Source organism: Centropristis striata, chromosome 16 (genome assembly GCF_030273125.1).
Source record: "Centropristis striata isolate RG_2023a ecotype Rhode Island chromosome 16, C.striata_1.0, whole genome shotgun sequence".
Classification (NCBI taxonomy): Eukaryota; Metazoa; Chordata; class Actinopteri; order Perciformes; family Serranidae; genus Centropristis; species Centropristis striata.
In genome coordinates this window covers 11,435,965-11,451,704 of record NC_081532.1, presented here as the reverse complement: position 1 = coordinate 11,451,704, position 15,740 = coordinate 11,435,965, and the positions used below count along the sequence as shown (strand labels likewise).

At 40.4% G+C, this 15,740-nt stretch overlaps 1 protein-coding gene across 6 annotated transcripts in view; it reads left to right on the top strand.

Moving 5' to 3' along the window:
• Positions 1-15,740, top strand: part of numb (NUMB endocytic adaptor protein) — a 48,146-nt gene that overhangs the window by 18,618 nt on the left and 13,788 nt on the right. For all 6 annotated transcript variants that reach the window (XM_059353014.1, XM_059353016.1, XM_059353013.1 and 3 more), the window contains exons 2-3: positions 9,850-9,986; positions 14,640-14,714. In XM_059353014.1, coding sequence (XP_059208997.1) covers positions 9,861-9,986; positions 14,640-14,714 — 201 coding nt within the window. In that variant the 5' untranslated portion in view covers positions 9,850-9,860. The remainder of the gene's footprint in view (positions 1-9,849; positions 9,987-14,639; positions 14,715-15,740) is intronic.

Below are 15,740 nucleotides of genomic sequence, written 5' to 3'. Positions count from 1 at the left end.
TCACACACAAACCCTATGAAGGCCATTGACTTAGTTGAATTGTTATGCAGCCCATATTAAACACAGTGCTATATTGCTGTACTGCACTCTACATTATGTTATACTGTATCACTACATTGCTTTTTTACTATTATAACCTACTATTCTGTACACTGTTCTAGTTGGTAGTACCATATTATGCTACAGATACTATATTTTGCTGCTTCATAACCACACCACTATGAAACTTTGCTTGAGAGAAACCACAAGTGTGCTTGTACGTACTGTTTGTATACTGCTTGCTTTGTAGTTTTGAGTCTAATTGCTTATTATTAGTTTCTATTTTTATTCTATTTATATATTTTTTGAATATGCTTGTAATTATTAGATTTTTTTTTATTTTTACCTTTCTCTAATATTTATCTGTACTTATTTTTGTCCTCTTGCTGCTGCAACAATGAAATTTCCTCTCTGGGGATCAATAAAGGCTTATCTCATAACTGAGCCTTGAACAAATGTTTAAGTCCCTACTCAAACTCAAAAAGATCTTGCTTTACTTATTGTATATTACACATTTTAAGACATAAAACAATCATTTTATTGGAACAAAACCAAAACCATTAAATTGTCAACAAGCAAAGCTGTCACTGTTTGAGTTGTTTTGATTTAGCTTTATTACTAAAGTGATTTCTCACACCATCAATGTTATCTGTGCCATACATGCACAGTTCATATGAGACATCTGGACCAAAAGTGTTTAGTTTGAGAAAAACAAAGCTATCTCTATTTTTGGTTATTCCGAAAGTTGGATTCTCTGGGGAAAGCTATGTTTTTGAACAGGAAAAACTCAGCACAGATCATGCCAAAGAAATTCACTGGCTGAGGGAAAAGTTATGAACATTTTCAGCAGTGATACCAATTATTTAGTAGTTAGAAAGTGTGCCACTTCTGAATGTATATAATGACACTGAATAGACTCCATTTAGGTCAAATGGTCCCTGCGTTTCAGACTGTTATGCAGTAATTAATTCTGTACTGATGCACTTGACCCAGAATATCACATTTAGGGGTTAGCATTAACGATTAGCATTAATGAAGAGAATCAGCTGGACGCCCCATCTCACATTGTTCTCTTGAACTTGTACATTTTATGTCAATATCAGACTGTCATTAAATCTATTGCAGCCCTGAGCAGTAACGTTACATGTTTGTTGGGAATTTTTCAGCTCCGTGGACAGTTTTTTTCTATTTGTTGTACAGCCACTGTCAATAAAAATTCAGAGATATTGGCAAGCTAACTTCCCTCTCGTCACCATAAACCTACCAACCAGGATGCAAGAAAGCAGATTTCCCTGATCTTTGACCCTTATCCCGGTCCCACAGTTTTTCCTGGTCTTGCAGTCTCTCTTGTTTGCCTCACTTGGCTTCCCTTTAGATGCACTGAACACTTTCATCCATATTTTCTTCCTGTTTTGTTTTTTCTACCCCTCTTCTTTTTTCTTTTCTTTTCTTTTTTTTTTCTTTTTACATAAGCATGCCAAGCCACAAAGCGGGGCCCGGAAAATTGGATTACCACAGTAACAGCATTTTTCAAATTCCCTCTTCATATGGCCGTTTTGGAGCAGAGCAGAGGCACTATCACCTCAAGTTGGCCGGCTCCCTGATAACTGGGATACCAGCAGATATGCCGGCCAGGCATGCTTTGCATTACGGATGGCTGGCCCTATTGATTGAGGCTATCCTATCTATGTTGCTCTGGAAACTATAAACTCAGTCTGCACACAGATAACATGGAATTCCCTGAGCAGAGCCGTATAAAATAGGATGAAGAGTATCGGCTGGCACAGTGGTGGGGCAAGTCATGAAAGGAGACAGTGGGGCCTTTTTGTCTTGAATTGCTGCCCATTCTCTCTTTCTCTCACGCTTACTCGCTCCTCTAGCCTCTCCCTCCCTCCCTCCCTTCGTCCCTCCCTATCTCTCCTTTGAAACCCAACCACTGTACTCATCCCTAGGATCCTTCTGCAAGGATTAATCAGTTTTCCATTCCTGGAGAGATTATTCAAATACTGTTACATCTACAGCCAGCAGCAGCACTCATTCCCTTCTTCCCGGGCAGCAGCACAGCATGGACTTAGGGAAAAGTCCTCTTCTTACTCTCAATTTTTTTCTTTTATCTCATTGCTTTTGTTTTTTCGATTGTCCTGTGTGTCTCCTTTGTGTCATTCTGTCTTTACACTTTACCGCCATTGTTGACCCTTATGTCTGTAATTGTCCACTGAGTGCGTTGATGATATTGCGTGTGAGAGTCTTTGGAGAGCTCCATGCTTTTTGTCATTCACTGTTGCTTGTTTCTGTGTACATGATCACAGAGTGAGTATAAATGGTTCTTGTGTAATTGTCCTCATTAGTGCTGGTAGGAGAACGGCCAGAGATCCTCACGGCATCAGACTATAGTAGCTGTGACAGCTCCAGCAGGGTTCAGATCCTGCTTTCCTACTCCAAAGCCTTTACCCCCTCCCACCCGACTTTTTCTCTTCAGTCCCCACGCCCTTTCACAATCCCCTTCCATGCCTTTCTGTCTGCCATCCACTGCCTTTGGAGTTTTAAGAAAGGAAATGAAAAACTGGCCAAATATTGTTTTATTTCTATTGCTCCTAAAGCCTTTGGACATGTTGTTGTCTTTTGACATGATTTCAATGCTGTCAGTGAGTAAAATTTGTCATAATGACACCTGTCAGGCAGCCTTGTGCTTTATGTAAAAAATTACTCTTCACATCTGGCTTATTATTATTTATTATTTATTATTATTTACTATTTGGTTTGTCCCATTATTGGAACCCATTGACAAGAGATCTGACTACGTTTTTGCCTCTGTGGGTAAGGGATAATATTTCTGGGGTTCCAATTTAGCCAGCAGATATCATCCATACAACGGAACTCCTGTACAAGATTTCTCTTCCTTGCACAGTCTGATTAGCAACTTGAGAGATGAGAATAGAGCTGGAGTTGAGAGAGGCCGTCCACGAGTTGTTTCACAAATTACCAGTTAAGTTTGCTAAGCTAGTAAAAAGCGGCATCATCCTCAGAGGATAGCCGATGGGTTTCAATATTGCATTTCTGCCAACACCTTACCATTGCCGAAATGGTAATGAAATGTGATGTCATTGCCTAGAGGTTTTGCATTTATTCAGATATCTGTTTATAGAGATGAGGTCTATCCTAATGTGCAAGTACCTTCACTAAAACAAATGCAATGTGCAATGTAGACACGAAACATTGCATGTTGCATAAAGAGTGCTAGTCACTTTTCTCAGCGGGAAAACAGAGTACGGCTTTGGCTTTTGCTTTGTACATGTACAAACAGCAACATTTTAGAAGGCACTCTATTTATATTTAGCTGTTTTTGTGTGCTTCACTTGAAAGGATAACACCGGTAACATTAATGCCTACAAAGATCTTAAACTCTGTGAAGTATTGCCAGAGTCAGAAGCTATTACTGTCTCTTCCACTGCAGGTTTGATATACCTCCTTGTGGTCATGAGGTTGCATTGATTTGATTTTTTAATCCATTTAAAAACAACTTTTGAAGGCATACTGTTGCTGTAAGGAACATTGTGCTTATTTTTAATGAGTCTGGAACAAATGCAAACCTGAGGGAAACTGTGCTAATTCAGATTTTACCTACCTCTCAGCGGTTCTCTCTCGCTTACCTCTTACTTTTTTCCATCCTAATTATTTTTCTTCCCTCTGTTCTGTTCCTCCTGCCACTTACCTCAACTTTTCCCCTCCCTAACCTTCTTTTCACCTCTCTTTGTCTGAATTTGCTGCTCCATCTTTGTCTCTCACCTTTCCTCCCTCCTTGCTTGCTCCTATTGGCTAGAGGCCAAACCAAGGGGCTAAACCCACCTCACATGACCCACACTTCAACCTACCCCAGCACTCTGCACCAGGCCAACAGAGCCAGACTTTCCCCCTCACTGCTCATTCTGTCTTCTGCTCCCTCTGGCCCACTTTGCCTGGCCTCCATCCCTATCACTGCTCACCTTCCTGCTAACATCACACACACACAAATGCATGGAGTTACCTAATGCTGGTGGTGGTGGTGCTGCTTATGCAGATTTCATACTCAAACTCCATGTGTGCCATGGGATAATGAACATGTCCTTAACCCATGTCTGACCTACCGGGCTACTTTTACAGGTTAATCCCTAGTTGTCGCTGTTGACACAGACCTCCCTCTACAACTTTAGTGTATTTTAACATTGTACATAAATATAGTGTAAATATCAAGGACTGCACAATAGATTGATCTTGGGTGTATTTCCATCATAGGGATAACTATGAATATCCTTTTTAATAAGGGGGATCTTATGATTATCTTATTTAACATATTTTTTAGAGCTCATTTATGACTTGATCAACAGAAACATAATCACAGATTCTTTTCTGTGTCATATTTAATTAAACTGAGTATCTTTGTCGTTTGGACTGACAAAAAAAAAAAGACCTAAAAAAACCTTTACTTGGACTTTGAGAAACTCAGACGGACATTTTCACTATTTTCTAACATTTTGTAGACCAAACCAATGTTAATGAATAATGAATTAATGAATAACAATTATCATGAATGAATAATACATCAAGAAAATAATTGGCTTATCAATCTGTAATGAAAATAATTGCTAGTGGCAGCCCTAACTGACTTTTTTGTTTCTCACTAAAAAGTGAGAGTTTCAAGTATAATTTGATGATTATATGGACAATATTGTGAATCCCAATCACACTACTATACAGTAAATTCTAAAGCATTTCACTTGGTTAGTTCATAATGATTTCACTGCAGTTGTTTTACTTGTAATTAACACAAGAAATGATTAAGTCTTTATTGTGTTTTTTTTTAAATCATAAATGTTCTCTTTACAAAGCATTTCAAATCAATGGCAAATGTGGATCTATACATAGCTATTGTATCCGTCTAAAAGGAAGCAACAGTATATGGCAGTTAATTAATAAAATAATCTTTCAGTTTTGGACAAAACAAAACATTTGAGGACATCGTCTTGGGCTTTAGGAAACACTGATCGACATTTTGTCAACATTTTTTGACATTTATAGCCCCAACATCTAATCAGTTAATCAAGAAAATAATCAACAGATGAATCAACATTTAAAATAATCATTAGTGAAGCTCTCATAAACAGTACAAACAACTTAGCAACGATGCACTGATGTGGATGTAGGCCTTTTTAAGAGAAGAAAATTTGAACATCTTGTTAGGGGTATTCATATCACATTCCTGCCAATGGTTACTCATGTTGTACACTCACGCTGCAGGTGCATATGCTCGGCTGAGTACAAACATTCATACACATTTATACACAAATACAGTAAACGTACGCTCTCTTTCCCACGCATGAATATATGTGCTTCCACTCCCATTCCTGCTCTCTCCTTATTTGTGTCTCTTAGACTCTGCAGTATGCTAGAGAGAAGGTGTGTGGGTTGTACACTGGCAGTAGCATAAGTGTTAAGTGATTTAGAAGGTGAGTTGAGTAAAGTGCTGTGAGAAGAGGCATACAAACTTTGAGGCATTAATGCATGAACTCTGGACAAAAAGAAACCCTAACCTTTTTTCCAGACTAGTAGTGTTACCTCAGTCTGTTCCGGGGATTAATTCAAAGAGACACTTTCCAAAATGAGATCTCCTGGCAAGAAATGTCCTTTGTTCTGCACATAGTTTGAGCTGGTGGCTCGTGCTCATCCCAAAATTCATCATCATCTATTTAAGAAACTTTCATCGGCAACCCCTTATGTAAAGAAAATCTGTTAGAGAAAACAGACAATAATACATGATTCAAAGAAAAGTGGAACAAGCCACCTGATGAATCTATGTCTAATATTCACTTTTTTTTACCCCTTTTTGGTGTTGCCACTGTCTCAAGGGAATTCCTTTTCTCCTCCTCTCTTCTGTCCTCCAGTGTTTGTTGCTTCAGGTACAGTTACCTGAATAAACTCTATTCCATTGAGGATTTCTTTTTGTCATCTGTAAATCTTAAGGTGGGGGCACTTCTGAGGTAAAAAAACCATGCACCATTGATGACAGCAAACACAACAGACACTGAGCTGAAATGAAACGATTAGATTAGACATTAGATAAATAATGTAAAGAAATAGTTTCATGATGCATTTTGCTGTTGTTTATTACATGTGGTGTTTGTCTGCTTTAGCCCCTCTTGAGCTCTTCCACTCAGAGCTCAGTGGAGGGGATGAGGCAGACAGCGATTGGAGAGTTGAGGACTGCTGCTGCACTTGTTGCGTGTGCATTAAAGCTTTGTGTGTAAAAACACCTTTGTGACAGTTGACAAAGTATTGGATGGGCTCAATATGGCTCAGTAGGCAATACTGATCAGTTAAAAATGCCATGATGGGGTCTGATACCAATTCTTTGAGATCAGATCGGCACATCCCTTAATTTGTTGGATATTTGAAGATATAGGCAACAAATTGATAGATAAAATGTTAATCTTTACAGCCCTAAAACTAACCTCCAACTGGTAGTTATTTGCAGAAAATGTGTGGTTGGCAAACTTGTTCTCCAGCACCAAAACACAGCTGTTTCAAATTGTGGTAAGGCTTTTAGAATTTAGAAAATAGAGAATGACTACCTACCTAAAGGAAAAACCTTCCTAAGTATCATTATCACAAACTTGTTTTCTGAAAGACATGTTAAAAAAACGAGCCCTTACACTGTTTACATTGTACATTACAAGATGTGTTCAAAAACCCTGGCACCAGGGCTGTAGTGCTTGAGTCTTGCAATTGTCTTGGTCTCTGGCTCAACTACTAGTTAAGTTGTTCTTTGCTGTTTATTTGGAATTAATTGATGCATTAGATAACTTTGGTGTTAAAACATAAATACATCATGTTCATAAATACATTATACCTGTCCATTGTGAGTCCTTAAACACTTTATTTGCATTGGAAAGTCACTATTGCCTATTATGGTCTCGAACAGGACTGCTCTGTACTCGACTGAACCTGGCTTTGGACTTGACTTTGACTCAGTTAAGTTGGTCGTGACTACAGCTCTGACTGGAGTTTTGTCTTGTTTGCTGTGACTATATGACAAGTGAATTCAAGAGGACAACGTTTCTTTTTTCGTGTGTGCATGACATATTGGACACAAAATGCTTTCATTTGTTGCACCAAAGACGAGGTGCTCAAGCAGACAAATCTGTTTTCCTACTGCTCCTCCTCTTCACTCTGCAGGCTGGAAGCATGCAGCCTGTCACTGGCACTGCAGTGAGCCCAAACATGATATGACCTAAATAAACCAATGTGGTAGAAGAGAGCGGGAGTGAGGGATGAAGTAATATTTTTTCCCTCTCACCCAGTCGTCTTGTTTTCAAACGCTTCACTCTACTGCAGGCTACAACTTGTGTAGGCGTAGAGTTAAATGCATACACACATTTTTATACACACTGGAGTCAGACTGGGTTCTTCTCTGTCATGACACCTGCAGAGATATTTGGCTCCTATTACAAAACAGGTGCTTTTACACATCTAAGCACCTGTTTTACACCTCGTTAGTCCACATTTCTGCCCCATTTTCAGACGGCTTAGTTTGTTAATTTGCTTTTCTACCGACAGTATGGCTGAAGGGTCATGATTGTCTTTCTAATGAATGATGCCTTGGAGAATGGCCAGTAGGAAAAATGTGTTGGCTGTGCCAGACCATCACCAGAGTTTCTATGACACCACATGGAAAAAGGGAGACAAAAATCCAACAACTTCAGCCAAAATCTGTACTTAAAATTCCCCTTCAAGGTTGGCCATGCTACCACTCACTTGGCAAAGTAATTAGCTGTCATTAAGAAGTTGTACTTGGTTCATAAAATGTGGTTGTCTTGTGAAATAAGTAGCAGGTTTAACTTTGTATCTTTTGTGCACTCAGGCTATTTGAAGTTCAGAAATATGCTGCTGCACATGTCAGATTCAGGCTCCTGAGTCGTTTCCTTAGTGCATGTTCCACTCCAGGTTGCCCATTTAGTGACAGTAGGAAGTTTGATGTGTTTATGTGTGTTTCAGTGGCTTGGTCAGGGCTGAAAGCTTCATTGTGTGCTGCCCGCAGAGCTGAAGCCTGGAATGGACAGATAAGAAAACCTCACCTCAAACACACTTTCTGCCCCCAGCCAGCACTGGCTCACAGGACAGGTTTCATTATGCAAACAGACAGGACAGTCCTGTGAGTGCATGTGTGTGTGGGGTTTAAAAGGTGCATAAGTGTGTGGTCGATGTGTGTGAGTGAACGCTGCTGTGTTGCTGCTTGTTCTTGTGTGTGTGTATATGTGCGGACAGTCAGCTCTCCTGGATTAAAGACCTTTAATCCTGCCCGATCCTCATCAGCTCAGAAGTTAGTGGGTGCAACGAGCAAGGAGTATGCACTGCTCACATGTTAAAAGTCAGCATTGCATGGCTCAATGACTCCTGGTCCCCTGGTTATGAGTTGCTGAGGGAGACATGAGCCAGGCTTTCAATGATGGATGCACCTCTCAGTTCTAGTTTGGATCAACAACTTTTAATTGGGCCTCTGCTTTTTTGTGCCTCCTAATCTCCTCCCAAAGCCAAGAAGACATACAGTACATGCACAGTTTAAAGTTCTGCTTTCAGCCTAATTAATTGTGCTGTTTTTAAGATTTTAAAGAAATTTCAGAGTTTGAATCCATAAGACCTTGACTCAACATTAAGAAAACCTTTTTGAAGAAGACTAAAATGTATTATAAATTGGGTTTTATTTCCGTAGCGGTTCTTTTGGTTATGTTAACATCGTACCTTCCGAAATACTTTCTCTGATCTCAGAATGCAGCAAGATCAATGAAGGAGTTTGGAAGGGCAACTAGTTTAACAACTGGATTTTACCAAGCTGCTGTACAAGTTAACATCATCAACACAACAATAGCAAGTAAATTATCAACAGCCTCATCCTCATGGTGCTGTATTTCTTATATCATCATAATTATTGGTCATTATTATTAGTTATGATTAGATCTGACACCCCCCTACCCACCTGCTTATATCCCCAGCTCTCTGAAGCTCTGTGCCCTGCTGCTGCCTGCAAGGCAGTGCAGAGATCTCTGTGGACCAACAGGAGACAATAATCTTATATTTTTAAGTTCATAAAACACACCTGAACTCAGGAATATGTAAAATATATTGTTACAGACAGTCCTTTAAGCTCACATTGCAATTTCTGCTATATTATCTGCATGTATACTAAATGCGTTGTGTCAGAAGTTATAAACATTGTCATTAAATCTAAATTAAAAATACTTCCATGAAAATAATTTAAACTGATATTGTAGCCCTGGTATAATCTGCAGGTAGAAATTTATCTCAGGAGGAGCAGTAGGCTGTCCTCAGTGTCCTCTGTTCCTTTTTATTTAGGCTGCCTTGACTCCTAACACTACAAAGACTCAGGCTCTTTTGTTCCTCCTTGTGAGTCAGAGAGACAACAGCTTATTGTGTTGTGCACTGATGTCAGTGTTTAAAGCATTCCTATTTAAAGGCACTACACAGGACACATGAAAGTGTTAGACTGGTTGCAATGAGATTCTGCACAAGCTTCTTATCCGTTATCAAACACAGGAAGTTGACTAATTTTTGTGTTGACATACACTGACATACACTTGAATGCATTTGAATTGGTACATTTCCCCAAATTTTATTATTACTTAAAATGTTTTACTCTTTTCTTTAACTTTTGCCTTTTTTTGTTTCTGCTTCCAGCCAGTGCTGCACCTTTTTACTTTGCTGCTGCTGACAGCTCAATTTTCTCCCTGAGATTAATAAAGTGTCTCTCTCCACTTACAGGGAGCTCAGCGATGAATAAGCTACGGCAGAGCTTCCGCCGGAAGAAAGACGTCTACGTGCCGGAGTCGAGTCGGCCGCACCAATGGCAGACAGACGAGGAGGCGGTCCGCAGCGGCAAATGTAGCTTTGCAGTCAAGGTGACTCTCCCTCACACATACCTGCACATCCTGTATAGAAAATCACACACACATACATACAAACTCACACACACACACACACACACACACACACACACAGTGCATTGCTGACATTACTGTGGCACACTCATACCTTTCAGAAACTTTCATTCTGCCAGGCTCCCCAAGGACACCACTTGTGATTAATCATGAGCATTCAGAGACTGTGAGCACAGCTTTTATCTAGGTTGCAAGATTATTCGCTGTAGCCTTTCAAACTTGTGGGATGTGTGTGCACAATTGATATCTGGCTTCCCAAGCGTAATTTGAACGACTTGAATCATCAAGTGAGATATACAAATTAAAGTGTTTCATTTAAGCTTACAAATAACACATTTACAGGCAGTGATATGGGGCAGCACAAGACACATAACTCAGTAGGCAATGCAGTATCTCTCTACATATAGTATGAAGTATCTTCAGTGCTGTGCTGCAGCTGATGGAGTGGAGAGTTTGCTGTGTTTTGGCAACAAAACACTCCACTTTTGCAAACAGAAGTGCAACGGTACGCTTCCTCTCATCACATGGGTCCAAATGCTCACCTCACTCAGAATAAAGGGGAATTGAAAACCTCAGAGTGGAGAAAGCTGTCCTGAAAATATATGAACTTTGTGGCAGGCCAGCGGATATATACATTACAAAAAAGTGTTCAGGTTATGGTATTGATGCCATCTGTTTTTTTCCCTTCTCCTGTTTCCTTTGAGCTAGAAACAGGAATTGAAAATAACTTATGTAGAGCCCAACAGATATATGGTTATTGAGGTCGATACCAATTTTAGAGGGTAACACTGAATTTTTCTGGACATGTGCATGTGCGTGTGAAACGCCCTAGATTCAAGATCTCCTCTAAGCTGTCTTCCAAATATCTTTCCCCCCCACACACATATGCACACAATCACCTTCCCTCCCCCACCTGCTCCCCATAAATTGTGTCCCTTCGCTGTAGTGAAGTCTAGATTTGTTGATTAGAAATTACTCTACTTTTTAGTCATACTTGTTTTAGATTTTTAGATATACTTCATATAATTCACAATTTTCTTCACAATTTTCTTCAAATAGGCACACTTTCTTTGGTCTTTGTCTTTAAAGAGATGAATTGTCTTGTCAAAGTAAAGGGGTTTCTTTAAAGTACTCTAGATTTCATGCTTTTTTAAAAATGCTCTGCCTACATGAAGCAACACAAGACCAAAGACAAACCAGTGCTGTATAAGTGTATCCAGTCGGCAGGCATGCCCTACCAAAACTCAGGTAACTGACCATTGTTGCAGGGGGTTGCTCTCCTCTAAAAATCTTCCCGTAAGCTTTTAAAGTAATGGGAGCAGTAAGTGAATTACAGATTAGCCACTGTGGGCTAAAGGAAAATTAGCTTATCTCTCATTGTCATGCTTTCCTTCTCGTACTTCTGCAGACACACACACACACCAGCATTTTTTTCCCTCTGCACGGGCTTTCATCACTTTTGGTGCAACCTACCATGCTACTCCTCGGTGTCCCTCCTCCCCCTCCTGCTCCCAGTCTCCCGCTCTAGGTGCCTCAGAGGAACCCAGTTGTGTGTGGGTTGGAATAGTTGCAGTGAAATGATCACCGACTGCTGCACTGAAGAGTAACCAGTAGAGGGAAAGAGAGGAGATGCAGAGGAGAAGAAGAAGAAGAAGAAAGGCTGTTTGAAAGTGGTGTGGAGAGAAACAGGAGATCTAGAGTGGTGTTGGAGTTAAGATGGGGTGAAAGTGACCTTTAATGTTGTGGCTTGGGGCTTCCCCTACTACAGGGCACGTTTTAAAAGCAGAGTCAAAGCCTAGTTCTCTACCGATTGCCACATCTGTGTAAATTTATGCTTGTGTCTGTTGTTTTCTAGCTGAGATTGCAGTGACAGACAGTTATTCGTGATTCAAGGTGATTGTCAAAGGCATAAAAATGTAGATTTCCTTTTTGTATGGAAATGTCAGTCTTATGAGACTGCTGAAGGCTGGAGATGGATGCGAGATTAGATTAAATTGCTTGTGTGTTGCTTATGCAACTGAAACTACTAAAACAGAGAAGGAAATTAATTTGTATGTCCTTGGCACGTTTAAACTATGTAGACTCATTCATATGGAGATGAACAGTGTGCAGTTTTGTGTGAGCGCCTTGTCTGCAGCTATTCGCACACTAGAAAGGAGGAGTTTGTAGTGCTGCATACAGTTTAGACTTTATATTGAATATGACAGAAGTTTTCACTGATTAATGGCCAATATTAATTCCTATTAATTAATTCCTAGAATCTATTTGGAAAACATCCAGAGGACTTAAATCAACAAAGCCTGCTCCAGGTTAATTGATATTGATAAATGCCACCTTGTACCAATGCCACTTTCAAAGCTTCAGAGCTAGAGGTGCTGATAGGTGTTTTTGCTGTTTGCTGTTGTTTTTACTTTTGGACAGAGCCAGAAAGTAGCTTAAATGAAGCTAAAGCTGCTGACTCCGGCTACATTTTTACTGTACAAACTTATGAGCAGTTTCAATCTTCTCCACTTTTTCCACACAGAAAATTTAACAGAAATCAACAAGGGAATCTATAAAGAATCGGACGGATAAGCAGAATCATTAATGACATCGGTATCTATAACATTTTGTTACCTCTGCTGGCCCTTTACAGTTAACCCCAGGGGTAGGGAAATTAAAATACAATACCTCAACTTGTGTTTTTTCTTTATCAAACAAACACAAATAGTGCAGTAGCAGTGACAGCACAATAATACAAATATCATGATATATAAACTGAATCTAATCCTATCCCACTGTGGGATTAGTGCCAAATGGAACTAATCCTTGAGTGGGCCCCCAAACAAACCTGGATTTCAGAACAAAATTACCCTTCAAATGTACAACACACTGTTCAGAGGATATGAATTATTATTATTTATTAATATATATATATTGTTAAGTAATACTAACTATATATATTATAATATATATCGGCTTTGGTTGAGTCCATCTGTTAGATGTTGAAGATGTCTGTTGAAAGTTTTAGCCTCCAGATTGTTTCTGCCAGCTAGGACAGTTTAAGGTGCTACAATAAGCATCTGTTGTGACACTTGAAGCCTCCCCTGCCTTTACTCATCTCACCTCAGCCACGTCTCCTGGCTGATCCCCTATTAGCGACAGTGTTGCTTTAAGCGACCTCGCTTCCTCCTGCTGCCTCTGGGCATCAGTATTATCCATTGCAAACATGTGTTTTTGTGCACATCACTGTGACTACATGTGCATGCATGTGTACACATGTGTATTCTAATACGCCGACAGTGTGACTCACAGCTGTGGCGTCACACTCTCAAAATAGCAGGGCCGGAGGGTGGGGGTGACAGAGGCGGGTCAGCGTCACTCTGTGTGTATCTAGAAGGAAAGGGTAAGGACTTCCTCTCCGGCCCTGCACTCACAATGGCTTCTGGGGCGGTCAGGGTTGTGACTCTGGAGTGACACACAGCAGGGTGTGATGCTGCTTCAGGTCCAGGAGGGATGAAGAGAGGTTTGGGCTGGGGCCAGAGGAGGACCCCTTTTCCGTTCATTCAGTTGCAGTTAAACTCCCTCACGTAGGATTACCAAATCCTGATGTGGGTTTTTACATGGTTGGAGAACAGGATTTCCTACCCCGAGCGGAGTCTGACAGATCCTGATGCCTCTCATCTATGAATTAATTTGTAACTAGACGGCTGTCTTAACAGTTATCTCTGTCGTATATGTCATGTGGCATAAGTGGTGATTCTTCTGACATTAGTAGAGGCAGTGCAGTTATTTCTAGCATGGCTTTGCCTGCTTCTGATGTGCATGGAGAAGGGAAAATTGTCTTGATGTCAAAACTCCAGTTACACTTGTATAATAATGGACAACTTTATGGAAGACTAATGCATTTTGGCTTTTAACCGTCAGGATAAGGGTGACCCTGTTGAAGGCCCCAAGCACCCCAGCCCCCTTCTTTTCTTTAGCACTCCTCCTGAGGTCTCTGTCCACCCGCAGCGTCTGAAAACTGCCATAACGCCAAATTCTCACTGTTTCGCAGTTTTTTGGTCTGGTTTCAGAACAGTTATACCCCTAATATGTATATAAAGCTATTTTATTCACAAATTTGTGTAGATTATAGTCCTGTCAATTCCCTACCTTTAATTTTATCATTGTTCTGAGCTGTTATGTCTAATTCTGTGTATGTATTTTGACAGCAATGCAAAAACCACACACATATTTGGCAAATATAGCTGATTCTGACAACTGAAGGAGGCCTTGGAGTACTATATTGCACATCACATCACATTGCATATCACAAACTTGCTCTTAGTCTTATCCACTTGCCATTCCATATATCTCAGCAAAGTGTTTTGCATTTTCTCCATGGACAGAATTAGGGATCAACTAGGGAGCGATTGAACTGCCATTGACCTCAGTATGGTAATTAATTAGGTGTATAAATCACCAGCTCCAGCCTACCAGGGGATATTCGACAGTCTGGATTCATTTAAATACCCGATCTCACTGCAGAATTTATTAATGATGCCTTACTTAAACTTCAGTAGAGATAGCCACAGGAAAGATTTGTCACAGCAATCCTCACTCTCTCTGTCTGTCTGTCTCTCTACCCTGCAGTACTTGGGACATGTGGAGGTGGAGGAATCCCGAGGGATGCACATCTGCGAGGATGCAGTGAAGCGGCTGAAGACGGTAGGTTTCACTAGAAAACCCTTCCATACTTCCAGGAATGAGGCTGCTAAATACCAGGCATCCTACTTCCTTTTCCTTTATTAGTTTCCTTCACAGCGCTACTACCAACATCCTACTGACTCCTCCTAACATTTCCTTTATCTCGTGGCAGCCTTCCTTCCTCTGTCACCAAGAACTTTGTCTTTTTAGTGTGTCAAAGTTGTTTATTCCTGCCTAGTATACGCTGTACATTGAGGCCTGAGTGCGGCTGATTGTTGCCATTTGTCAGTGACGGTCTCCACCCATCGTGACCCTCAGGCAACCTCCAGGGCTATCAGGGGCTGGCCGAATACCTTTTTAACAATTATTTATGTATTTATTGGTACAAAAACAAAAAGTAGTGATTTTACAGGTACAATAGAAACAGGAAAAGGAGAAAAAGATGTAATTTATTGTCTTTCAATGGAATCATATTGTGATAAAATCATGTATGAGAACTTTGTAAACAGTTATGTCATATAAAATGATAAGGTGTTACCTCAGGTGCAGAGGTGTCCATGTGTGTATGTTCTGACTGGTCTTCCTCTCCCTCACTATCCTTGCGCTGTGTCTCAGCCGAAGGAGATAGACCGGCATGTTCTTCCCGCTGCAGGAGATTCCGGCGGTGTTGCGTAAAAAGAACAAATTCCAGTTCGGGGAGCAGGGGAGGGGAAGGGGGGAAACTGTGGAGCAATTGCTTTTCCATGTTGTCAGTTGTTTGCCAAGACCCCACCCAGGTCATAAACTCCTGTGGTAAATGAGCCTGACTCTCTGTAGTCCAGGCCAAACTTCCATTCAGGAGGATCGTCACGCCTGAGTCTTGGGACTGAATTTGGTGCTGACAAAAGTTACAAGACTCTTGCTTTAATTGTCTGCGATAAGCTTTCAGTTTCAGTTTAGAATGACCCAGACTAATTGAGAATTCACACCCTGTTTGTGCTGTTATCAAAACCTATCCTTCGTGATTAATAAAATTGCATTTAGGGCCTTTTAGTCATTTTGCATATT